This window comes from Staurois parvus, unplaced genomic scaffold, assembly GCF_062004578.1.
Source record: "Staurois parvus isolate SC_StPar_1 unplaced genomic scaffold, SC_StPar_1.0 ptg001162l, whole genome shotgun sequence".
NCBI lineage: Eukaryota > Metazoa > Chordata > Amphibia > Anura > Ranidae > Staurois > Staurois parvus.
In genome coordinates, this window is record NW_028318958.1 from 7378093 (window position 1) to 7403697 (window position 25605).

The following is a 25605-nucleotide window of genomic DNA, read 5'->3' on the forward strand; positions in this document are numbered from 1 at the left end:
TCAAACACCCAGCACTGTCAGCACTATAAAAGCTCTAAGGCTTCCTCTTTGTTCCCAGCAGCCAAATGGAGAGGCGCCCGGGACTAAGGCTCTCCACATGTTACAACCTCTGAACAAATGACTTTAGATTTACCAAAATGATGTAATCCTAGGACCTATCCTTCGCTATCCAATCATTTTGTATCCAGGTAGGCAGGCCCTTGCACTTGTTGGTAGATCTAATTTGGATTGCAAAATTAGATTGTAATTGTATGGTCAATGTAAAAAAAGCTTGTGCAGCTAGGAAAAGGTGGCATATAAATGAACCTTTTGCTTTGCCCTGCGTGGGCAAAGTACAGGTTGTCTTTAGAAGGATCACTGCACCCATTTATATTAAATATCCAACTGGCATTTAATATAAATCATGGCCTTTTGCGGCAAGATACATTTGCTGTACTTTTCATCATGGCTTTTCACTGAAGCCATTAGAAAGCCAAGCAGGGAAATCTCACTCCTATTACTTTCTATAGAACAGTGGTCTTCAAACTGCATCCTAGGGGCCAAATGAGGCCCTTTGTTTGCTTTTATCTGGCCCCTGGGGCACTATGCCCTCCACTGACACCAACGATGGGGCACTATTCCCCCCCCCCCCCATACCAAAGACTGAGATTTGTTTGCTCCCAATGAAGGAAGGACATTTTGTACTCCCACTGGCCACAGTCTGCCCCTAAAGTCTGAAGTACAGTAAACTGGCCCTTTGCTTGATAAGTTTGGAGACCCCTGCTCTCTGTCATTTCATGGAGCCCTTGTAATAGTCGTGACTTTTGGGTGGAGCCAAGAACCTAAAGATTTTGCTTATGTCATTTTAGTACTTCAACCTGCCTTACCACTAGGGTGGGGAGATAAGGAAAATAAAATGGAAGCCATTATTCTATCTTTTTTTTTTTTTTTTTCTAGCCACATCTCATTCTGCACTGACGCTCGATGCACGTGTCTTTGTAAATTTACCTCTTGTGTGTTGATTAACAGTTTGGATGTTTGGATAACATTTGCAAGGCACTAACACTCTCTGCCTTCGGGACGCTTTGAAAGCTGCTTTTTTTTGGTAGTTTGTCTTCAGCGATATAGTTATTGTTCCTGTGTACCTCTGGAAGAGTTTGTGTGTGGAAATTTATGAAGATGCACTTAGTAAAGCTAATTAAGGTGATAAATGCTGAAATTAACTTCATATTTTATGTGAATGGAGCAGGGTGGTTTTGTCGTTGGGAAATAGGCAGTGAAAATAATGGAAAACATATTAGAGGAAAGTCATATTTTACTGGTAGCTGTCAAGAACTTTTTCATTGTTTCCACTTTTTGTTATATTTCAAATTATATTGCTCCTTTAGGTCCCAAACAAACACTCATAGATAGGCGAGAGTCATTAAATAATGTCGTGCATAGTTAACAACACTCTTACTGTATAATGGTCCTTTCATACCTTTTATAAATTCAAACAGCTAGACATAAATGAGAAAATTATTCATGTTCATGGTTTTAATGTCTATCTATAGTTATTGTAAGTAATAGAATACTATTCTCATTTTTTTCTATTATCTAATTTGTTTACTTTTGCTAGGCCTCATCTTTTATTCTACCTAAAGAAGGAATTGTCTCCAGCTTTGTCATGCATAGTGGCCAAGACAAAGATAAGCGTATAAAAGAAATTACCTATGTGGTTTACAATTGCATGGAGTTTTACCACTTTTTTGTGTTGGAGCCAAGGGAGCATGCATGATGAGGTCCTTGACACTACCTCAAATTGGCAATTAAATGTTAGTGACGCTTCAAGAAGTATGGTGGCTGGGGCTGCCATTGTTGGCCTCCTAAAGAAAATGCTAGTTGCTTAGCTGCTCTACTTTTGAGTCACAGACCCAATACAATCATGCAGTGAGTGTGACAAAAGTGTCAGCATTCCTTTTCCTTATACTTGTTCAAGGTCAGCAGCTGAAAAAGTAGTGAAGCCATAGCTTCAGCATGACAGGGAGGTCACATTCTCTAAAAGAGGGTTTATAAATTGCAACCTCTGTAATTCTCATATAAACATCCTCAAATTGTATGTCTAGACAAAAAAAAATACCCATTGATCAGCTATATATATATATATATATATATATATATATATACACACAGTGGGATCCTTAATTCCTGTTTGGATTGACAACATTTACTACACGGAATAGCCAAGCAGCTTTGTCAGTTCCACCTGGAAGCCTACAGAACTCCACATATCACCCCCCAACTAAACTTGCATACATTCATTTCCCTCCCAGCAAAACATTTCTGGTGCCTTGACTCCCAAGAGCCTACCCACGCACTGTGCGTAGGGGGAGGGCTCTTGGGAGATATTGTTCTTGCGCATGCCTACATCAATAGGAATTGAGCTCTCAGCAGCAGCCCCTGAAGTAATTTTACAAGAATTGTACTCATGTTAATCGTAAGTTATAAATTTGTTTTATCACAACTTTAATAAGATGAAGGAATAAAATATTGGTGCATGCACTACAGAAGTTGAGTGAAGCTTCTGATTAAATGTGATTAATGCATGGACATACATTTTAAGATTAACCTGAAGTAAGAAAAACATGGGGTTTCCATTGTATGCTTCTCCAAAAAAATGCTATTCACATTTTTGGTCTGCTTTGACGAAAAATGCCTGTTTTACAGAGCCCAAGCTATAACTTAAGTTGGCCATAGATGAATCACTTAATTCCCCTATCAACACAGTCAGTGTTGATGGGGGAATTCCTCCTGATGAGCCATTGTGTTCTACCGGTGTGGAGGCGCTGCCCCTGCAGGGAGAACACATCAATTACTGCTAGTGGTTATAATAGCTGCTAGCAATAGTTGCATGTAAAATCCGAAAGGCTAGTTGTACCCAAGTTTGATCAATCAACTTGGGTACATTCACCCTACCTATACATGGTTCGTCATGAAGTCACAGTAGTGACATCTCTCCCCTACCTCAGTCTCTTTACCTGGTATGTCCAGACAGCTGTTAGGAAGAGAGACTGCTTCTGCTGTTTCATCTTTTTAGAAACCCATAGTGCTCTGTGAATCCTGTGCTATGGGTGCACCTTTTAGGTTCAGATAACGAGTCTTATAAAAACAGTTCTAAAGTGACTATTTAAAAGACTTCTAAATAATGAACATAACTGTTTACCAAAACATATTTTAATTTCCCTTTAAAGTAATTTTGTTACAAATCCTGGGAATTCAGACTTCTTGCCAGGACTTTTGTAAAGAAGAGCAGAGTGCCTCAGAAATGTACCAACTCCTGTCAAATTCATGCTCAGAATATTGATTTAGCCTCAGACTGCCTGCTTCCATCTTGTGTATGTGACAGGTTGGTTTTAGGCAGTCTAAATAATAATAAAATTATCTTCTGGGGAAAGTATTTTTCTTATACGAATATACAGTCATGTAAAATATAGCTAAAGATGTATGTATAAAGGTCATAGTATCATAGTTGGTAAGGTTGAATGAAGACACCAATCCACCAAGCTCAAACTGAGTGTATGTGTTTCACTAACATTTTCCATATCCCTTTACATTGTGATCGCTTCTCAAAGTTGTTTTATTTTTTCTAAACTCCCTGCTGACAGTCTTCACCGCTTTAACAGTAAAGAACCCCTTGCGCAGTTTGACATTGAAATGTTTGTTTTCCAACTTCATTGTGTGGCCATGTGTCTTCTTTAGAAACTTTAGGTTAACAAATGAACTCCCAGTGTTAAAGTTACCATTTAAAGATTTGTATACTATACTGCAATCATATCCTCTCTTAAGCATCTCTCTTCCCCTGGGAGAAGAAGTTTAGTATTTGTAGCCATTCCTCATAACGAAGGTTCTATAGTCTTCTTATTAGCTTGGTTGTCCTTCTCTGAACTTTTTCCAGCTCAAGCACATCCTTCCTGAGGAATGGGAACCAGAACTGGACAACATACTCAAGATCTGGCCAAACCAGAGTTTTGTACAGTGGTAGAATTATAGTTTTATAATTCTGCTTGAACACGACACATAAACTTGACATGGCATAGTCGTTTACTACATCTAAATAGTGCAGATTTGTCATATGGCAAAGTACATCTTTACATTTGATAAAAAATGTATACGAGCGCACCTATAAATGCAAAGTAGCAGCTGTGCACCAGGTAACCATAAACCCCCAAAAAAAAAAAAAACAATATAAATCAAAAGATGCAGCGCTACAGAAGAGGAACACTATAAATAAATGAATGGATGTATAGATACAAATATGTATACACATGAATAAATAAATGAATAGAACAGTTCATATGATAATATCAAGGTGACTTCAAGTGCTCTCCTCTATTTCATATCCTCCTGATAATCAGGTGCTGTGCGAAATAGTGCTGAAGAAATGCACACTCACCAGAACGCACAGTTAAATGGGCGTTTATAAATATAAATTTCCCTTGGAGTCATCAGCTGGTCAGGATGGGGTCTGCAATATGATAGCCTCCCTCCAGAGCTCCTGGATATTACTGTGTAATCCCTTGGAAGGTAGCCTGTGGACTGCTCCTTAATGCCTACACACGTTCCTTTCCCAGCAGAGAGATGAGTAGCTGCAGGACGGGGGGGGAGTCCGTGTCATCAGGCGGAGCAGGTCAGCTCTCCAGCACCCCCCTGCCTCTCTGTGCACAGCGTCTCACCTCCAGGTGAGACGCTGTGCACAGAGAGGCAGGGGGTGCTGGAGAGCTGACCTGCTCCGCCTGATGACACTGACTCCCCCCCGTTCTATTCATTTATTTATTCATGTGTATACATATTTGTATCTATACATCCATTCATTTATTTATAGTGTTCCTCTTCTGTAGCGCTGCATCTTTTGATTTACATCTTTACATTTGCCACCACTTCAAATCCATTAGGAGAAACCATGATTCCAGATTAGTTGTCAATGATTAAAACCTCCTTAGGAAATATGTAGGTAGAACTTGTCTTATTTAAACCTTAGACTTCAAGAGTCCAGTGTTCTTTAATATTAATTTGTGTGGTATCCTCATACCAAGATCAATAGAGCTCCCTAAGGTCCTCATAAAGAAAGTTGTGGAAATCTATCAGGCAAAAGTTTAAATTGATTGAAAATTTCAGCCAGAGACTTTGCAGCACTGGGCAAGGCACACAGTAAAAGGAGCAGGCTGCAAGGTTTGGAATTCTGAGAGGTGATATATTCTAAGATTGGAGCAAGTACCTTCTGTGATTCTAGGATTGGTTGGCCTATTCCAGGACACATAAGCTGAGAAAAGCACACGTGGACCTCCTATGTATAAGGTCTCATTATTTGGTAAGCAGTGAATTGCTGTAGATCTATGGTCTGGCCAGCAAATTTAACGTGAGTGCTAACTGCCTGATGCTAAAGGAAGACTTAAAAAAACTCAGGTTGTTCAGGTAGCTTTTGCAACATTCGAGGTCAAAGTGCATACATGTACACACTGAACCAAATTATACAAATTCAACCTGCATGGGAGGTGTGTTAAGTAAAAGCCTTTGCTGACCAAAAAACATTATTATTTTATTATTATTATACAGTATTTATAAAGCGCCAATAGTTCGCTCAGCGCTGTACATTACAAAGGGGGACAGAACATGTGACAGAACAATAGCAATACAATGCAAAACATGAGGGGATTGAGGACCCTGCTCTTTCGAGCTTACAATCTAGGAGGGAGGGGATGGTGGCACAGGAGGAGATAGCTGTGGGGGATGTAGTGGTAGGAAGAGTGGAGGAGGTCAGCAAGTTAGCAGGGGGTGGGGTAGGCTTCCCTGAAGAGATGGGTTTTCAGGGTGCACCTAAAGGAGAGGAGAGTAGGTGATAATCTGATGGGTTGGGGCAGGGAGTTCCAGAGGATGGGTGACACCCTGGAGAAGTCCTGGAGGCGGGCATGGGAGGAGGAGACCAGGGAACTAGAGAGAAGGAGGTCTTGTGAGGAGCGGAGTGTGCGTGCTGGGCGGTACTTGGATATTAGGACAGTGTTGTAATTTGGGGCAGTATGGTGGACAGCTTTGTACGTCAGTGTTAGGATTTTGAATTTGATCTGTTGCACAATCGGAAGCCAGTGGAGGGATTGGCAGAGGGGGGTGGCGGAAATGGAGCGGTTGGAAAGGTGAATGAGTCTGGCAGCCGTATTCAGGATCGACTGCAGCGGGGATAGCCAGCGGCGAGGCAGGCCAGTGAGGAGGGAGTTGCAGTAGTCGAGTCGTGATATGATGAGGGAGTGGATGAGCTGTTTAGTGGTTTCTGGAGTTAGGAACGCGCGTATTTTGGCGATGTTGCGGAGGTGGAGTCTGCACGAGTTTGTTAAAGATTTGACTTGGGGCTGGAAGGATAGGTTGGAGTCCAGAATGACACCAAGTACTCTGGCCTGCGGGGCGAGTTTGATGGTGGCGTTGTTGGATGTGACGGAGAAGTCAATGGGGGGTGGTGTCCGGGCTGGGGGGGAAGACAAGAAACTCGGTTTTGGAGAGGTTCAGTTTAAGGAAGTGGAGCGACATCCAGTCTGATATGTCACTCAGTAGGTGTGTGATTCGGGCGGAGACCAAGGGGGAGAGGTGGGGGGTTGAGAGATAGATTTGTTTGTCGTCAGCATAGAGGTGGTAGTTGAAGCCGTGAGAGTGTATGAGTTGGGCAAGGGAGGAGGTGTAGATGGAGAAGAGAAGGAGCCCGAGGACAGAGCCTTGAGGGACCCCAACAGTGAGGGGGAAGTGGTAGCATTATAGGTAATGCTGAAAGAGCATTGTGACAGGTAGGATGAGAGCCAGGAGAGAGCAGAATCTCTGAGGCCGAGGGAGTATAGTTTTTTGAGGAGGAGGTGGTGGTCGACTGTATCGAAGGCCGCAGAGAGGCCTTAAACAGGCAAAGACACATATAAATTATGTGGTTACAGCAGTGTTTCTCAACTCCAGTCCTCATGCACCCCCAACAGGTCATGTTTTCAGGATTTCCATTATTTTGCACAGGTGATTTGATCAGTTTCACTGCCTTAGTAATTGCCACAGCTGTTTCATCTGAGGGAAATCCTGAAAACATGACCTGTTGGGGGTCCATGAGGACTGGAGTTGAGAAACACTGGGTTACAGTAACTGTACACGCTAGCTGCAACCCAAAGACACTATTTTAGGAGAAGGAACTTATTAATCTGTGAAATATGGTGATGGAAATATTGTGCTTTGGGGTTGCTTTGGGGCTTCAGGGCTTAGGCTCACAGTCATCAATTCAAATATACATTCTGCATTATGATGAAAATGTGAGGCCATCTGTTCAAAAGTTGAAGTCTTCCAACACATTAATGGTCTGAAGCACTAGCCAAAAAAAGGCTAAAAAGAAGAAATAAAGGGTTATGAACAGTCTAAGACAAAGCCCTGATTTGATTACCATTTAAATTTCTCATGGGGATTTTGCAACTTGCAAATGAAGGAATTTTACACGAGAAGTGGTCAAATATCAGAGACTGGTGGGTAGTTATACAAGAAGCCACTTTTGCTACAGTGGGCAATACCAGTTTTTAATGCTAAGGTTCTACTTAGTTTTTCACAGAACATCTATTTGATATTTTCATTAAAAATTGAAAAGACAAATTTTTCTTGTGTTCTTTTAGTGTATCACCTTTTATATGTAGGCATTTTCTAAGGTTTGCCTGTTCAAATATGTTAATGTCAACAGTTTTAATGGGGTGTATTTAAATTTTCACAGGACTGTATATAGTTTTTTGTGCTGCTGAACGTGCTTTAGCATAATTTCTTCAGTGCTGAACGAGGAGAGAAACTCTGTGTTAACCTGCCTCGTAATGATCACTCTGCAGACCTTCATTTCATAGTAATAGAGGGTAAATGTCTGTCATTAAGCTCTGTATCGCTATACTTAGCAATGCATGAGTTTAACCTTTCACTGCTGCTTTCTGAAATCAGGCAGAATATGTGATATAGCCATATGAGCGTCAAGGAAGTAGTACAGAGTTGATAAATGATGTGAGTGTCAAGACTGGAGAATTACCATATAACCTTATTAATATTTATGTCTACAATCATTATACTATGGCCATAATTTGATAAAGAATGGTATTGTTCTACCATTTTTGTGGTTGAAAATGAAATAGATCAATATCATAGCCAACTAGATGATATTCAGGTGATCCCAATGAAACTGTGTGATTTGATAAAACTTACAATTACTGAAATTGAAACAGGCAAAGAGTTGCTTTTCCAATAGAGGGGCCTCCAAACATTCTAAACAAAGGGCCAGATTACTGTTCATCAGTCTTTAGGGGGGGACGTACTGTGGCCAGTGGGAGTAAACAATGCCCCATATTTCGTCTTATAGGGAGGAATAGTGCCCCACTGTTAGCATTAGTGGAAGGAATAGTGCACCATCAATGGTGTTAGTAGAAGAAATAGTACCCCCAGCATTGGTGCCAGTTGGAGGAGTAGTGCCGTAGGGACCAGATAAAGGCAAGCAAAGGACCACATCCAGTTCTCGGGCCACAGTTTGGAGACCACTGTTGTAATATAACCTATGCCATGTGTCTGTCCAAGCCTTATGGTATTATAAGGGGAGCAAATGGGAACAACTGCTTTCTGAGAACAGGACTCCGTGCTTTAGGTGAGCCCAGATCTTTCTTTCCTCTTCTCTTTTGCCACATCCTATATTATACAGATATAATGTAAAATATGTATCTTATAAATAAACCAAATTTAAATGAATAAATACATTTTACTTAAATTTTTTTGCAATCAGCATGATACAATGTACACTCACTGGCCACGTTATTAGGTACACCTGTTCAATTTCTTGGTGTAACACATTTCTAATCAGCCAATCACATGACAACAACTCAATGCATTTAGGCATCTAGACGTGGTGAAGAGGATTTGCTGAAGTTCAAACTGAGCATCAGAATGGGGTAGAAAGGGTGTTTAAGTGACTTTGAATGTGACATGGTTGTTGGTGCCAGATGGGCTGGTCTGAGTATTTAAAAAAAATGCTGATCTACTGGGATTTAAACACACAACCATCTCTATAGAGTTCACAGAGACTGGTCCAAAAAAGAGAAAATATCCAGTGAGCAGCAATACCATCTCTGAACTCACAAGATGTCAAACCTTGAACCAGATGGGCTATAGTAGCAGAAGACCACATCAGGTGCCACTCCTGTCAGCTAAGAACAAGAGATGGAAGCTACAATTCACACAGGCTCACCAAAATTGGACAATAGAAGATTAGAAAAACGTTGCCTGGTCTGATGAGTCTTATTTTTAGCTGCACCATTTAGATGGTAGGGTCAGAATTTGGCGTAAACAATATGGATGGACCCATCCTGCCTTGTATCAATGGTTCAGGCAGGTGGTGTAATGGTGTGGGGGATATTTTCTTGGCACTAGCTAGGTGTACCTAATAAAGTGGGCAGTGAGTGTAGATCAACAGAAACTTGAGACCATTGGAGTCCCCTCTTACATTAGAGCCCCATCAAAGTCACCCTTACTTCGGAGCTCCCCGTGGATCAGAGTCCCCCTTACATGAGTGTCCCCATCAGAGTACCCCTTTACATCAGGGTACCCCTCAGAGAGACTGATAAAATCTTGCAGCGGACCAGATTAGGCATCTGGGCTGAGTTGATTGCTGCTCTAGGGGACTGCAGGGTCATCATGAGGCCACAAAAATACTTGTCAATAATGTGTCCAGACTACAGTGCTTGATTACAGGACTCCATGACAGGAGGAAATGCAAGCAGCACATGGCGCCTGACCCTTTATTAAAAAATAAATAAATAAATCTTTGCTCGATTATCGCACACCACCACATGGAATTGATTGTTGGAGAATAAAGAGGTAATCTGTTTATGATGGTGATCAGTAATTATAACTTTACTACCACTTGTTCTAATGGCACCTGTCTTCTCCTTTACTTCTGTTGTCTCCTCTTTTTAGCAGTTCAATTTTTGCTAATATCGCGTCTCTCTAAATCAGGTGTATATTCTTCTATATGCTGACATGATGCTCTCTACAAAAGAGCAGTACATTGTTATTTTACATTGTTTTTTTTTTTTTTCTTTCCAAAATCAGTCAGTGATAAATATAGGTTAGCTTGGATGCAGAGCACTGTTGTAACAATCTCTTGACTAGTCTGGCAGTCGTGACAGATTTGGAATCTAGACCCATAACTACTTATTGTTTTTTCAGTACTGTACTCTGGTAGCGTGGGTGTGTGTGTTTGAAAATCAGACATGAGTACATTGCAAGATTGTAGGCATGTCTTCCAGAGGGGAAATTCAAGAAACAAAATGTGTTTTCTTTCCACTGTTATGCTGTCACAGTGCAGGCTTCCCGCTGTTCTTCAAGCTCCTATGCAATAACAATGATAGCACTACGTGTAACGGGCCACAGCATCCAATCAGAATTCATTTCTTAGAGGTCAAATCAATAAGAGAATTATTCCCATGTATTGCTGCAGGTTATCATTTCTTTGTCAGTGATTACCTTTACCATTAGGGATGCTATATACAGGTTCAAGGGGGGTACATCTTATTCATTAACCCTTTGTATGACAAGAGGTCAACAATGCCCAAGCCAAATTTAGCAGTGTTGACTATAACTCTAGGACCAGAGTGCATTTATATACAATGTGATGGTATGTGTGTGTATAAATATAAATATATATATATTATGTATGTGTGTGTATAGTTGTGTTCAGAATAATAGCAGTCAGACATCACTAACCTGATCAATCACTGTTTTTGGTAGAAATTATATTTCTACATGGCAAATAATTTACTAGCAGGTGTAGTAGAGTAATAGAAATCCAACAGTCATGACATGCATGCTGCTGATTCTGTGTAATTGAATCACTAGTTGAAAGGGGCATGTTCAAAATAATAGCAGTGTGGAGTTCTATTAGTGAGGTCATTCATTCTTTGAAAAACGGGTGGCAATTATTGCCCTTATTTATGGAAGGAAGGCAGCAAATGTTGTACATGCTGGTTACAGTGCATTTCTCTCTGAAATTCTGAGGAAAATGGGTCATTCCAGACATTGTTCAGAAGAACAGCATACCTTGATTAAAAAATTGATTGGAGAGGGGAAAACATATAAAGAAGTGCAAAAAATGATAGGCTGCTCAGCTAAAATGATTGCAAATGCTTTAAAATGGCAACCAAAACCTGAAAGGCGTGGAAGAAAGCGAAAAACTACCATTCGAATGGATAGAAGAATAGCCAAAATGGCAAGGACTCGGCCAACAATCAGCTCCAGGAAGATCAAAGAAGGTCTAAAGTTCCCTGTGAGTACTGTTACAATTAGAAGACGCCTATGTGAAGCCAAGTTCTCTGCAAGAAGCCCCCGCAAAGTCCCACTGTTGAAAAAAAGACGTGCTGAAGAGGTTACAATTTGCCAAAGAGCACATTGACTGGCCTAAAGAGAAATGGTGCAACATTTTGTGGACTGATGAAAGTAAGATTGTTCTTTTTGGGTCTAGTGGCCGGAGAGAGTTTGTCAGACGACCCCCATACACTGAATTCAAGCCACAGTACACTGTGAAGACAGTGAAGCATGGTTGCACAAGCATCATGATATGGGGATGTTTCTCATACTACGGTGTTGGGCCTATTTATCGCATACCAGGGATCATGGATCAGTTTGAATACATCAGAATACTTGAAGAGGTTATGCTGAAGAGGAAATGCCCTTGAAATAGGTGTTCCAACAAGACAACGACCCCAAACACACCAGTAAACCTGCAACATCTTGGTTCCAGACCAACAAGATTGACGTTATGGAGTGGCCAGCCCAATCCCCGGATCTTAATCCAATAGACAACTTGTGGGGTGACATCAAAAATGCAGTTTCTGAGGCAAAACCAAGAAATAGAGAAGAACTGTGGAATGTAGTCCAATCATCCTGGCTGGAATACCTGATCACAGGGGCCAGAAGTTGGTTGACTCCATGCAACACAGATGTACAGCAGTTCTCAGAAACAGTGCTTATGCAACTAAATATTCATTAAGTGATTCAAAGGAAAGCAAAATCTTCAAACATTTTTCAGTTTATATAGTGAATGTTAGAGTTTGTAAAGAAGAATACAAACACTGCTATTTTTTTGAACAGTCTAATATTCACTTTTCAATTTTTTAGAAGAACAAAACAAATTTGATATATTTTTCTTCATGTTTTGATTTGGAATAGAATGTGTAGTGTTCCCAATGCATTTGTGTGTATGGAAATAAAAGCTATTAGAAGGATTTTGAGCTTTATTCACTTTTTTCAACACACTGCTATTATTTTGAATACAACTGTACATATACACATTTACAGTATTAAACACTCCGCCACCTTTAAGCTACAGCACTTTTAAATGAGGGCTTCAACCTGCATGTACAGTAGCTTTTGTTATAGCTGAACATGATGAACACCTGGTCAGGAAACACTCTTGATTAGTTCCCAATTATTTGTGGGGGCTGGAGCGGTCAATGACATCCGGGTCTGGCAGGTAACAGTCATGGACAGCGTCAGCAGCCACCTCTCAAATGTCAAATGCTAATATATCCTCAGCACAACACATCAGGGGAAGCAGGAGAACATCAGTCTATGATCTACAGGTGGGGAAGGGGTTGCAAAGGTATTCCAGTCAGCAAGTGAAATCAATCATTGAACTTTTAGGACTACCCAGAAAACAATTGTGGTAATCTTACAAAGTCTACACAGTTAACTAAAGCTGGTCATAATTCAGCTGGTTCAACAGGGGCCGGATGAATTTTGATCCATGTGTGGCCTTGAAGTTGAACAGAAGGCACTCTACGGATTGACTTCTGTTCTACCACTGCAGGCGATAGGCAACGGAGCTGATCCATATATTTTGACAGGGGGGGGGGGGGGGAGTTCCCCTCTGTCAGAATGCAATTGTGCAGCGGGAAGGATTCTCCCATCAACTTTGAATGTGTGGACGGGGGAATCGAGCCCTTTCAGTTGAATGAAAAAAAAAAAATGACCCATGTGTAGCCAGCTTTAATCTTTTTCACACAACCCCTTTCCAAGAGCAGGTGCTGTGTACAGCCGCCCACACAAGTGAATGTCTGTACATGTCGGCACTCATGTAATTGTCACTGGTTTGCCCATCTGCGTTGACCTGTGTGTATGACATATTTTCCCAAAAAAAGAAAATCCTTAACCACTTCAAGACCGGACACTTTTACCCCCTTCCTGACCAGGGCAATTTTCAGCTTTCAGCGCTATCACGCTTTGAATGACAATTACGCGGTCATGCAACGCTGTACCCAAATGAATTTTTTACCATTTTTTTTAAACAGATAAGGCTTTATTTTGGTGGTATTTATTCACCGCTGGGATTTTTATTTTTTTTGCTATGTAAATGAAAAAGTCCAAAAATTTTGATAAGTGTTTTTTTTATAAAATTTTGCAAATAAATAATATTTCATCATAAATCTTTGCCAAAATTGATTCAGTTATCTTTTTAGTAAAAAAAAAAATACAAATTAGTTTAACAAAAATTATAATTTTTAAACATTTTTTTTTACATTTTTATTTTATTTTTTTATATTATTATTTTTTATTTTTTTTATTTTTTTTTTACATACTGTCACCCTAGCAGTACAGTGTCACCATGGTGACACTGTACTACTTGTGGGGGGTGATGATTTTTTTTTTTTTTTTTTACACATTGCTTTTACAACCATATAGGATGTAAAAGCAATCATTTCTCTTTCTCTCTGTGTGCATTCATGCACTCATTGAGAAGTACTGACTGAGCTGTGATTGGTCACAGCTTGTCACATGGTAGAAGCCTGTTGTGAATAGGCTTGTACCATGTGACCTCTGTGATCATTCACAGATTTCACACATAGTAAGCAATGATGTCACAAGTGACATCTTGCTTACTACTTTGCATGTGATAACTGATTGGCCAATCAGTGATCACATGATCGGGACCTCGTACAGAGGTCCCGTCCGACGATCGGTGTTTCACTGTGTCCGGAGGACACAGCGGGCACCGGATCGCGGTGCTGCGCGCTCCCAGGGAGCGCGCACAAGCAGGGTGCGGGGAGGCCGTTTATAGACGGCCACCCGACCCTGCAGTGCCACCGTCCGACCGTTTATATGCAACGGCCGGTCGGGAAGTGGTTAAGGTATTGTAAGTGCTACCTCTGGCATTTGCAGGAGGTGGCCAGCAATTTTTTCGTATCTTTACTCCTGTCTCTCTAGCAGTCTCTGGATTATAAGTTTTCTTGGGAAGGAAATAGGGAAATTCATACATCATTTAATTTGTAGTATTTGGTATTTGCACAGAGACCTTCGCTGTTATCGGAGTTTTTTTTTTTTTGGAACTCTGAAGTTCCAAGAGAAGTCTATTGTTTTCAGAACTCCAATGGTGTCTCATCCCTTATCAGAAGGCTCAGTAGGAGGTTTTAATAAGGCAGAAAGGGAGCTTTATGCAGGTCATAGATGGGTTGTTTGTCGGCCGAATTTTCGTCCGCTTGCAAAATCAGTTGATATTCACACCGTTAGTGGGGCCAGCCCGTTGGCCGTTTTTCGTGGATCTTGACATTTATTTTTATCGGTCATGCTGGAAAATCCACAAAAAACGGCCGTTTTTCTTGGACATTGGTGGCAGCATCGGCAACGGGGCCAACCAATTTTTCCTTTATCAGCCGAACATGCGGCCGATAAACGGCCCGTCTATGGCCTGCCTTAGGGCAAACCTCTTCTTTAGCTGACCCATAATGCTTTGAGAATGCTTTGTCAATTATTAAAATATATAAACATAAAAATACTAAAGTAAATTGATTCAGATCCTTTATTATTTCAGCACTTTCCAAAATACATTTTGGACTTAATAGAAGAGTTCTTTAACTGCGAGGATGCTGTAGTATAGATAATTTTGTTAGGCCGGTTGGCTGCTGGCATTGGGCAATAGTTCAGCGTTTTGGAAACGGCATAAACATCAAAGGCAGATAAATTGCAATAGCAAATATTATTCTGCTCTGGCGAGAGAAAATCTCCAACATAATGATCAGGAACCCAGAAGGGTTTCGCTGTAACTTTCTGGTGACCTGCAATGTTCCAGAAAACTTCTGCAATACCAATTATTTCTTCCCGATGTGGAGAATATTGTGTGCTGTGCTTCACTTGCTATGTAAACAGAGTACAGATGAGTGCTTAAATTATGATAGCATGGCAATGTACAGTGTATGTATAGAGAGGTGCTGGAAATTGAGCAGCACAGAGGTTTTTGCCGCTGTGCTCCCGTCTCCAGCTCCTCATCAGAACAAAGTGTGTTATAGCAGCCAGGAGGGCACATGTTAGAAGAAGATGACAGGCAAAATGACAGGGTCTCTTCAAAGACCACATCTGACCAAGTTTTACTCACCTTAACAGTGCTTTCCTGCCACTTCATCGTCCATTGCAGCCCCCACAAAACACCCTGTGGTTCCAAAATGAGAAATATGGCAGTACTAGGGTCGTTGGTTCGAATCCCAGCCACGGCACCTCCTGCGTGGAGTTTGCATGTTCTCCCTGTGCCTGTGTGGGTTTCCTCCAGGTACTCCGGTTTCCTCCCACACTCCAAAGACATGCTGGTAGATTAATTGGATCCTATCTAAATTGGCCCTTGTATATGAATGTGAGTTAGGGACCATAGATTGTACGCCCCTCGAGGGTTAGGGACCGATGTGAATGTACAATATATATGTAAAGCGCTGCGTAAATTGACGGCGCTATATAAGTACCTGAAATAAATAATTTGACCTCCAATAATGCAATCACTAGGTGCCTGAGTGGAGAGGGTGACAGGATCTCTTGAAATAGTAATTTTTTTTTTATTTAGTTTTATTCAATAGCAGAAAGGTATAAAAAGATTCAGTATATAAACCAGGTACAGCACATGGCAACCAGGAAAGGCATATGAATGCAAACGAGACTTTATGGTTGTAATTCAGAAAGAACACAATGTAAGTCAAAGTAACAAGATGATGACAAAGGTATTTTTCAACATACAGTATATTGTATAAATGTAAGTAAGGTAGAACAAAATTTCAGGGAGACTTCCAGAACTGCAGGCCTGATATAACTGCAGAGGTATAAGGAGTAGCCTGTAGGAGTCTGGAACATCCTCAATGACCTCAAACATGGAAACGAAGAGCAAGGCCCCTTTCACATAGGGTGAAATCTGTTTAGAGCAGCAGCAGGGAATAAGCCATCCATGTCTGCTCTGTTTCTGCAGAGTGAACATGGACAGAGCCCACCTTGTTCAACGGACAGGACTCCGCAGTCCGTTTACACCTGACTGAACAGACTGAGGATGTATCCCCTTCCATTTTTTTATTTTTATTAGCATACTGGATTGGACCAGGGATAGGTAGGTGTTAACAGACACAAGTCTGTTTACACCCACAGGTCCATAGGGATGAATAGACTTTCCCATCAGGTGTGCCTGAAAAACTGATGTGATCAGACCTTTCACATGAAAGGGGCCTTGGAAATTATTGTTTGGTATAACATGGTAGGGTAGGTGAGGTACAGAAATGGATATACAATTACGGAGCTGTGATCGGAAAGGAAGAGGGTTGGGAAGAGATTGCTGAGAATTGGGCCTTTAGGTATAGAAAGAGAAATGTGAATGAGAAAAAATATTGTAAGATGATGAGGGTGGTGCAATTTCACATCAAGTCCATGAAGATATTTAGAAACAGAATGTCAACAGAATAGTATTCCAAGCCATGGTAACTGTGGTGAACAACACGAGTAATGCCAAATAGAAAAAGAATGATTTATGCAGGTATCAGAAAACAGTCATTTTTATTAAAACCTATCTAATAATTGAGGCCCAGTGTACAGATTGGCTCTTAGCTCTGTCAGCGGCAGTTCCTATACAGCTACTGTGAAGAGCCATTATTCACCTCAGGCATTGGTGGGTCTCAAGACATTTGTGTGTTAAGCTGGCCAGGTGCATCCTGCACAAGAGCTAGTACTGGTGCTGGGCTGGTGGCTAATGGCTGCACCATGTAGGAGTTACCCTCTGACTATTCGGTTATCTTCATTCTCATCTAACACCATGGCTGCATGTTCTAACAACCAATAAATGTTCAGTTCGAGAAGATAACAACCATGGAGTATTTTGGTGTGTGATTTTTGTCACTTTTTATCCTCTTCCTTTCCTCTAGTTCCTACCACTGCTGCAAGCACTCCAGATGCTGTGGACAAGTACCTAGAGATTCCCAATGATGAAAATGAACATGACCGATTCCAGAAGGCCAAGGAGAGGCTGGAAGGCAAACACAGAGAGAGGATGTCTGAGGTAATTTTCTGCACATTTAAAAATAAGACACCCACCACTTCCAAGGCCCAGTACTTAGCTGGACAGTGGGCTCAATAGTTCCCACTCAGTACCGGTCTCACACACTAATGTAGCAGGAACACAGTCTTTTCCTCATAGAGTCACAGGGGAATAACTCTGAATTTAGATTCTCAATGATCAGCCTGGGAACTGCCAGTCCCTGACATGTTTAGATGGGAAGACAACAAATATTCTGAAAAAATCTGAATTTTCTCAAATCTTGCATAGTTCCTTTTGTATTTAAATCCTTAATTTGCATGTTTTAGTATTACAGTTTGAATTTTAATACATTAATGGGGAGGTTAAAATCAGGGCAAATTAGAGAATACTCAAATTGGGAGTGAAGTCTAAAAGGAAAAAAAAAACATTAAAATGGTCCTCCTGCAGGTTAATGCTACAATGTACTAGTATTTTTTTATGAAGTATGCTTAGTATCCCAAGTATAAATACAAATAAACCCCCCCAATGCAAAATAATGACAATCAAATACGGTGTACCCTTCCCTTATTCACAAACTTCCCCAAAACGCATATAAACACTTTAAACCCCAAAAAGTGTGATAATCTTATGAAATATGCTTAGTATCCCAAGTATAAATACAGCTATAATAAGTGCTCAAAACAAAAACCACTCAAGTCCCAAAATAATAAATTAGTCCTTCAGAATATCAAAGTCATGCAAAATCTCAAAATTAACCTCCAGGTGAAGACGGCCTCCAAAGTAATTTCTGAAACCAAAAAAGCCTCAAAAAAAGTTTTTTTTTTTGGTTTCAGAAATTACTTTGGAGGCTGTCTTCGCCTGGAGGTTGATTTTGAATGACTTTGATATTATTATTATTATTATTATACAGTATTTATAAAGCGCCAATGGTTCGCTCAGCGCTGTACATTACAAAGGGGGACAGAACATGTGACAGAACAATACCAATACAATGCAAAACATGAGGGGATCGAGGGTCCTGCTCTTTCGAGCTTACAATCTAGGATATTTTGAAGGACTAATTTATTATTTTGGGACTTGTGTGTTTTTTGGTTTTTGTTTTGAGCACTTATTATATCTGTATTTATACTTGGGATACTAGGCATATTTCATAAGATTATCACACTTTTTGGGGTTTAAAGTGTTTATATGCGTTTTGGGGAAGTTTGTGAATAAGGGAAGGGTACACCATATTTGTCATTATTTTGCACTAGGGGGGTTTATTTGTATTTATACTTGGGATACTAAGCATACTTCATAAGATTAGTACACGTTTTGGGGTTTAAAGTGTTTATATGCGTTTTGGGGAAGTTTGTGAATAAGGGAAGGGTACACTGTATTTAATTGTCAATGTACTAGTATGCACCACATGCTAGCACATTATGACAGACTTCTCTTTTACGTGGAGCCCTCCAGCACTGAGCTGTCACTGCTTCTGGCGCTCCCATCTTCGCCCAGTCTTCCTTTTGGGTTTGCGCTTTCCAGCTGTTTGGCTGCGATAACGTCACATCTGCACATGGGAGCCACCATCACAGCACGGCCCTCTCTGCATTCACAGCACATTTAGTGTTCTGTAGATGCAGAGATTACTGCACATGTGCCAGTGCCATCATTGGCCGGAGGCAGTGGCCATGTCTACTAAATGGCACAAGTTAAAGCTATTCCAAAGGCAACTATAGGTAAACGTTTGTAAGCTTACCTGTAGGGTAAAGATAAACTTTTAAGTTTACTATAAATATGAAATCTACCAACACCAGCACACAGATCTACTACATTAAACTGCTTTATTACTCATATGCATTCAAGTACACCTGCACATGTGTGCACACAAATCTGTGTGAGTATGGACATGGCATGTATTCATGGTAACACACCATGAACCATGCACACTTTATATTAAGGCCTTTACTATTACATTTATGATTTCCTTGCAGGCATAGTTTTCAACTGTTCAGCCCACATGCTGAATGAGTGAAATCTATTAGATTCCTCCACTCATGCTATATAGCATTGATGGCGGAATCTCCCTTGTGGACTGTATTCAGAGAGCTGTAGCACCTGCGGCTGTCTGAATACCCAAACACTAATTCCATTATCAACGGACAATTTCCCACCTTGATCCTTTTTTTTGCCATTCGGAGTTTGTTGAGCTGGGTGGTACCAACAGGGCCAATAAAAGCTCAAATGTTAGCTTAAATTTCAGTCAATTTCTGCTGAATCAGCAAAGCATGGCCAGTCGTAGGGACAGTGAACAAGTGCATTAACTCCACTGGTGGTTACTGTCAGATGACACCGATCACTCACTATTATGTTTTTTAATTCTGCTTCATCAGAAAAATGTATTTCTTTGCCCCTTCTTTTCAGAGCTCAGGAAAACAGTCCATTACAGTGTGCCTGGGTGCTTTTTTTTTTATTTATTTTTTTTTTTTGGTGATAGATGAATTTAAAAAAAGGACTGGTGAGCTTAGATTGTAAGCTCTTTGAGGGTTAGGGACTGATGTAAATTTACAATATATGATAAAGCGCTGTGTAAACTGACGGCGCTATATAAGTACCTGTAATAAATATATAAGTAAAAGAAACAAACTGCACCTTGCTGTAACTATGTGATCGTTCATTAAAACCTTTGGCCCCATATTGGTGATCCTCGGTGAGCTGCTGACATTCTCCCTTGCTGATTCTGTTTGGTTCCAGCCGACAGTCGCCACAGCACCCACTTATACACACAGCCATTTTTGACGCAGGAACGCGTGCGTTTGGATTTTGCACTTTCATTTGCAGTTTATTCATATACAAATCTCACATAAGAATTACATTTGTAAAGCCTGAGATCAATGTACATACCTGACCTATATCTAAACACATGTGAAAGGTCTAGTACTTTATTGGGTGTATAGATGGCGTCATTTTAAAGGGCACCTGTTGTGAGAGAAATACAAGAGAAATTTTCATCTGAAAATATGATTCTGGCTGTCTTGCTAATTCTCTAGCTCCAATGCTTTTCCAGTTAACTGACCCAAAACAAGCATGCAGCCAGTAAGTTCAGAGTCATCTTTGTTAAAGCGGAGTTCCACTCACACTGTCAGAAAAGAAGTCAGCAGCTACAAAAGCTGTAGCTGCTGACTTTTAAAAAACAGCCACTTACCTGTCCCACGATCCCACGGTGTGTCCCCTGCAGCCCGTTTCACCGGCCGTCCTGTATTCCAGGAGGCCGGCATCTTCAGTGTGGACACCCGGCTGTGAAGCCGCAAGTACCCACTGCGCATGCACGAGTAGCGCTGCGTTTCATGAATGGTCCTGTAGTCTTCTGGGACCTGTCACGTGTCCCGAAAGACTACAGGGAGGAAGGACACCTTCCGCTTCCGATCACCTAGTTGATCAGACTGGAAGTGGAAGCGGGTACCTGTCTAATTCAGGTACCCGCCCCCCAAAGGTGCCAATCCTTAATGGGGAGCAGCCCTTAAAGCGTAACTTCCCCTTTTGGGTGGAGTTCCGCTTTAAGTCATCTGCATTCTTGTTCCAGTTAAGTGGCCTAGAAAATATTGAATCCAGAAGATTAGCATGTTAGCCAAACCACTAGCAATTTCAGCAGGTCAGCTATGGCAACCTGTGAATTTGTTTAATGATTGATTTCCTTTAAAGCAGAGCACTCACTTCAATTTTTTGCAGTGTTCTGTTCTCCTGGGAAAAAAGTTCTTGTATTTTTTCGGTGTTGCTCCTTGTTTTATAAGTTTAGCTACAAGGTTGGACAGAGTTCCTCCACTCCCTACATGGCCATCTGACAATCTAGCTAGTAATGAGATGGCTGCTTGATAACCAGCATTTGACTTGGCTCCAAGCATTTGCCCGAAACAAACATCAGCAAGCGAAATGCATAGTAAGGGGGGGGCTTGCCTCCCATCCGTCTGCATTCCTCTTGCCGTGCTTGTTTCAGACAAATGCTTGAAGCCAAGTCAGGTGCCACCAAGTCAGGTGCCAAGCAGCCATCTCCTTGCTAGCCAGATTGTTGAACCACTGCAGGAACACCCTGTCCAGCCTCCAAGCTAGGCTTACAAAGCATGTCGCAACGTGGGATAAAGTAATGCATTCACTTTATCCCTTGAGGTACAGAATGCGGAGAAAAAAATTGAAGTGTGTTGTTTTATAAGGGTAGACATGGTGCAGTAGTCCCAGTTGGTCACCCTTCTTTGTAACACTCTAGCAGCAAGAAGACACTTTGTATTATACACTTCAGTTTCCTTTTCTTAGTCCGTCTGTGCCGCGGGATAAATAACGGTGTGACAAGAAGGCAGCAGCATCCGTCTACATTAATAAAAGTGTTGCGGTGAAAAGGAAGCTGTAGAATGTACAGGAATTTATCACCGCTTTCTGTATCTGCAGTGCGTCCTTTGGACAGCGGGGACCGCAGACCTTACACTGTCTTATGATTTAAAGGCTTCCCTGGCCCTTTTATTATGCTTGTTTGTTATGACCTCTGATGAATTCTGATTACTGTACGAGGACAAATAGACTCAGAAAAGGGCTGTCACAGCAATCCTCTCTGCCCATGATCAGTAGAGGGGGAGGATTTTTTTTGCTTTTGGCTTATTGCTACAATGCCTGCTCATGCTGTGTAATGGAAAATTGGACTTTTGTACCTGGCAATATATAGTAAAAGATGAATGACTAAGCTGGAACACTGCAGGTTATTGTTTCCAGGTAATAACACAGAGGCCATAGAAAATGCATTGACTACTCAATGACAATGAACCTTATAAACAAAAACTAAAGGAAATTAAATAGACATGCTTTCAGCAGCCGTTCAGGGGTTTTTGTTCTCCAACCTGCACTAGAAAATGAGAGCTAGAAGCTGATTGGCTGCTCTTGCAATTATCACTTAAAGCGGAACTTCACCCTGAAAGTAATGTTCTGCTTCATGCCCTCCTCTCCTTTTTTTGCTACTTGTTTGGGGTGGGGGGCAAGTACCCAGTTTTGACAAGTGTCCACTTCCACTTCAGTCAGATCACTGTGGCAATCCAGCAGAAGTTCTTCCACTGACCTTTTAATTATTTTTATCCAAAAGGCTTTTGTTTTCATAAGTCCAGAAAAGAGCATAATTACAGTCATCATAAAACAGTCATGTTTACAAAGCGCAATAGCTCAGGCTAAATTTTACACACAGCTGAATTATCTAGAGCAGTGAATACAACCTCTCTCATATGCTGCTCTATTTGTACAGGACAGTGTGGAGTTTCAATCAAAGGGAGACAGTCTGAAGGCAAACTGTTTTTGCTATGCTCTCTCTTTAGAAAACCTTTAAGGCAAAGGTAAAGCCCTCTTTTGAAAAAACACATATAAAGACTCTACTGTCAAAAAGTGTATCTGGCCATCTCTTCTGTCATAAATGCTTCTCCTCACCTCTCTCGCGCTTTCTTTCGTAGTACTTGTGCAGCTCAATGTACAGTCTCAGTGCAATTCTGTGCTGGGATTATACAACTACTGGCCACATGTTCAGGAGTTGCGTCATACCAGCCCAGGTAATCAAGATGGCTGAAGATTTCAAACTGAGAATAAGACCAGGTGAAGATGGAAGCACTGGCAATGAAGGGCAGTGTGGACATCATAGTGTCATAGCATGCTAATATGCTGTGCATACTTGCATGTTACAGCTTGGGTTGCCTTTTTTTTTTTTCTAATTGGTCGTTTACATCCATTTTAGTTCTGTGTGACACCAGTGTCATGGGTGCACTCAGTATGCCATTTTGTATTTGTAATATAAAAACCGGAAACATACAAGGTTTGAGCATTTTAGTTCTGGAATGCACTACCAAAAAAAAAAAAAAAAAAAAAGATTGCTTACCTATACACTAGCAGCTGTTGTTACCTTCAAAGTAGTCCCCTTGTGAAGCAGCACTTTTCTAGATGAATGTGGCACTGCCAAAAATATTCCTAGAAATTGTATTCTGCACAATATTTTTGTTGCAGTGTGCTGGATGTCCATAATGTCATAAAATCTGTGTCCTTTTAAGGCATTTTTTCATTTTAGAAACAGCCAAAAGTCGCAGGGTGCTCAGTCAGGGGAATAAGGTGGTTGGTAAAGTTTCGGAATTGATTTCAAAGTCAGGAATTCTCAAACACTTAACACATCATGTGCAGGAGCATTGTCCTGGTGGAGAATCCACTTGTCAGGCCAGGGTTTCAGTCTTTTACTCTGTACAGATTCCCATAACCTTTTTATTTTCCACATTTGCATACTCCCTTTGTTTTGGCTGCCCATTTTCCAGCAACAGCGCAGTGCACACACGGATTATTTCTTCAACTACTCCGTAAAGACTGTGTCAACTGGTCTGCGACCCAGGCGAAGTTAGAACATGTCAGAACACAATTGAGTGTGAATGGCTGCGTGACTCATCACCATAGTGCTATGCCATGGGCATTCTAGGAATTAAATTGTTACACTTTGTATGAGTTATACATCCATTTAAAATGCATTAATGAAAAAAATCTATTTTAATAAAAAACCTTCTGTGTTGCCTTACAGCAGCCGATGAGACTGTCCCTTTAATTGCATAACTGTAATTTTGTATATGCAGTTTTGAAACTTGATTGCTAGGGCAATGCATAAAACCATTCTCTCTTCAGAAACTTTGATCGGTTATTTCCATTCAGAATGTAAAATCTTATACAAGACCCTTAGCAGCCAATCAGCCGTTATTTTTATCATGGCTTTGTGATGTATCTTCTGAAGATCGTTTTGTTTCTGCAGGTGATGAAGGAATGGGAGGAGGCCGAACGTCAAGCAAAGAACCTTCCAAAGGCCGACAAGAAGGCCGTGATCGAGGTAATGAAGTGGTTTACATGAAATGACTAGAGTCACGAAACATGAAAGGACAGAGATTAAAGGCTAGTCTCTGCCTTGCTGAATATTTTAACTATAATCACTCATAGGTTGTATATGGAGTTACAATGGTTCTGTGAAACGACTTGGTAATGTAGAAAAGAAAAATGAATAGGAATGGCACAGTGGATTCATTCGGTGTCATAGCTGCTTTCAAATGTGTTCATTTAGTATTTATACTTTGACTCTTCATTTTAAACTACCAGATACCTCAACACTATGCTCAGTTAAGCTGGCCATAGATAAATAGGGAGGTTGGGCATTCAGCCATGACCCAACCACCTTTCTGTATGGGCTTAGCCCTATGGAGAGAGTTTCCAGAGGCATCCCGCAAATTACAATTTACAATATAGATTTCTTTTAAATGGGCTACATTTTTGTTAAACATTTTTCATAGTTTGCACACAAATCCAACATTTTTCCCTATCCACCCACCTCCCTCTAGTCCCAAAACTAGTAAAACAACATGCAGAAACCTGTTGGTAAAATTAAGGAAAGTAGCAACATGGAAACACATCTGTGCCTTCCTCTGTAGCCAGCAAGAAGATGAATATTGATAATTACATATTAACAGTATGGCACAGACACCTTTCAATGACCATAAGCCTCTGCGGTGGAAAAGATAGATTAATACAGCATAGTGTCTAGAAACCCAATATAATCGTAAGGAAAAAAGTTGATTACACCCATCTAGTGCGGGTCAGCTAAGGGATCCAGGAAATTAGTGATAACATTTATTGACAAACTTAAAGGTTACGTTCACCTTTTAACAAAAAATAATAAATGCATATTATTTTGCAGGTGAAAAACTGTGCATTTACTATTTTTTGTTTTGGAAGCCTGGAAAGCATTGCACTAAAGATCAGCATATCGCTGGTGCCATGCAAGACTCCTGCAGACCTGTCATTGTATATGTGTGCTCATACCTCGTACAGGCAAGCAGATACAGTCTGACAGGAAGAATCAGTGAATTACCACAGCTCTCAACAGCACCATTGTAGTTCATTGAGAACTACAAGACAACTGCCACAAAGGCTGTCGGAACCTGTAGTTTTCCCATTCACAGAATACTGTGAATGAGTGATGCGGCCTGGTGGGCAGAGCTCTGCACAGCCACTTTTATTTAAATTGTGACAGCTAGAGGGAGAAAAGATCCCCCGTTCACAACGGGGGAAAACGGGAGCCAGTTCTTTCTAACTTGTTACATGTTACACCATGAATATGTCTGTAACATGTTATGAAAGGTAATTTATCTCTAGGCAGATTGTCACTGACACAGAAAGTGAGGGAAATCCAAAATTTCAGATTTGTTTCCAGAACAAAAGGCAAGGGGAAATCTTCCAATGGGGAAACCTGTTACAAGGAAAACTAT

At 40.9% G+C, this 25605-nt stretch overlaps 1 protein-coding gene across 4 annotated transcripts in view; it reads left to right on the top strand.

Annotated features, from left to right (window-relative positions):
- Positions 1-25605, top strand: part of APP (amyloid beta precursor protein) — a 311674-nt gene that overhangs the window by 245106 nt on the left and 40963 nt on the right. For all 4 annotated transcript variants that reach the window (XM_089659528.1, XM_089659529.1, XM_089659531.1 and 1 more), the window contains 2 exons: positions 17205-17338; positions 24102-24176. In XM_089659528.1, the coding sequence (XP_089515654.1) occupies positions 17205-17338; positions 24102-24176 (209 nt within the window). The remainder of the gene's footprint in view (positions 1-17204; positions 17339-24101; positions 24177-25605) is intronic.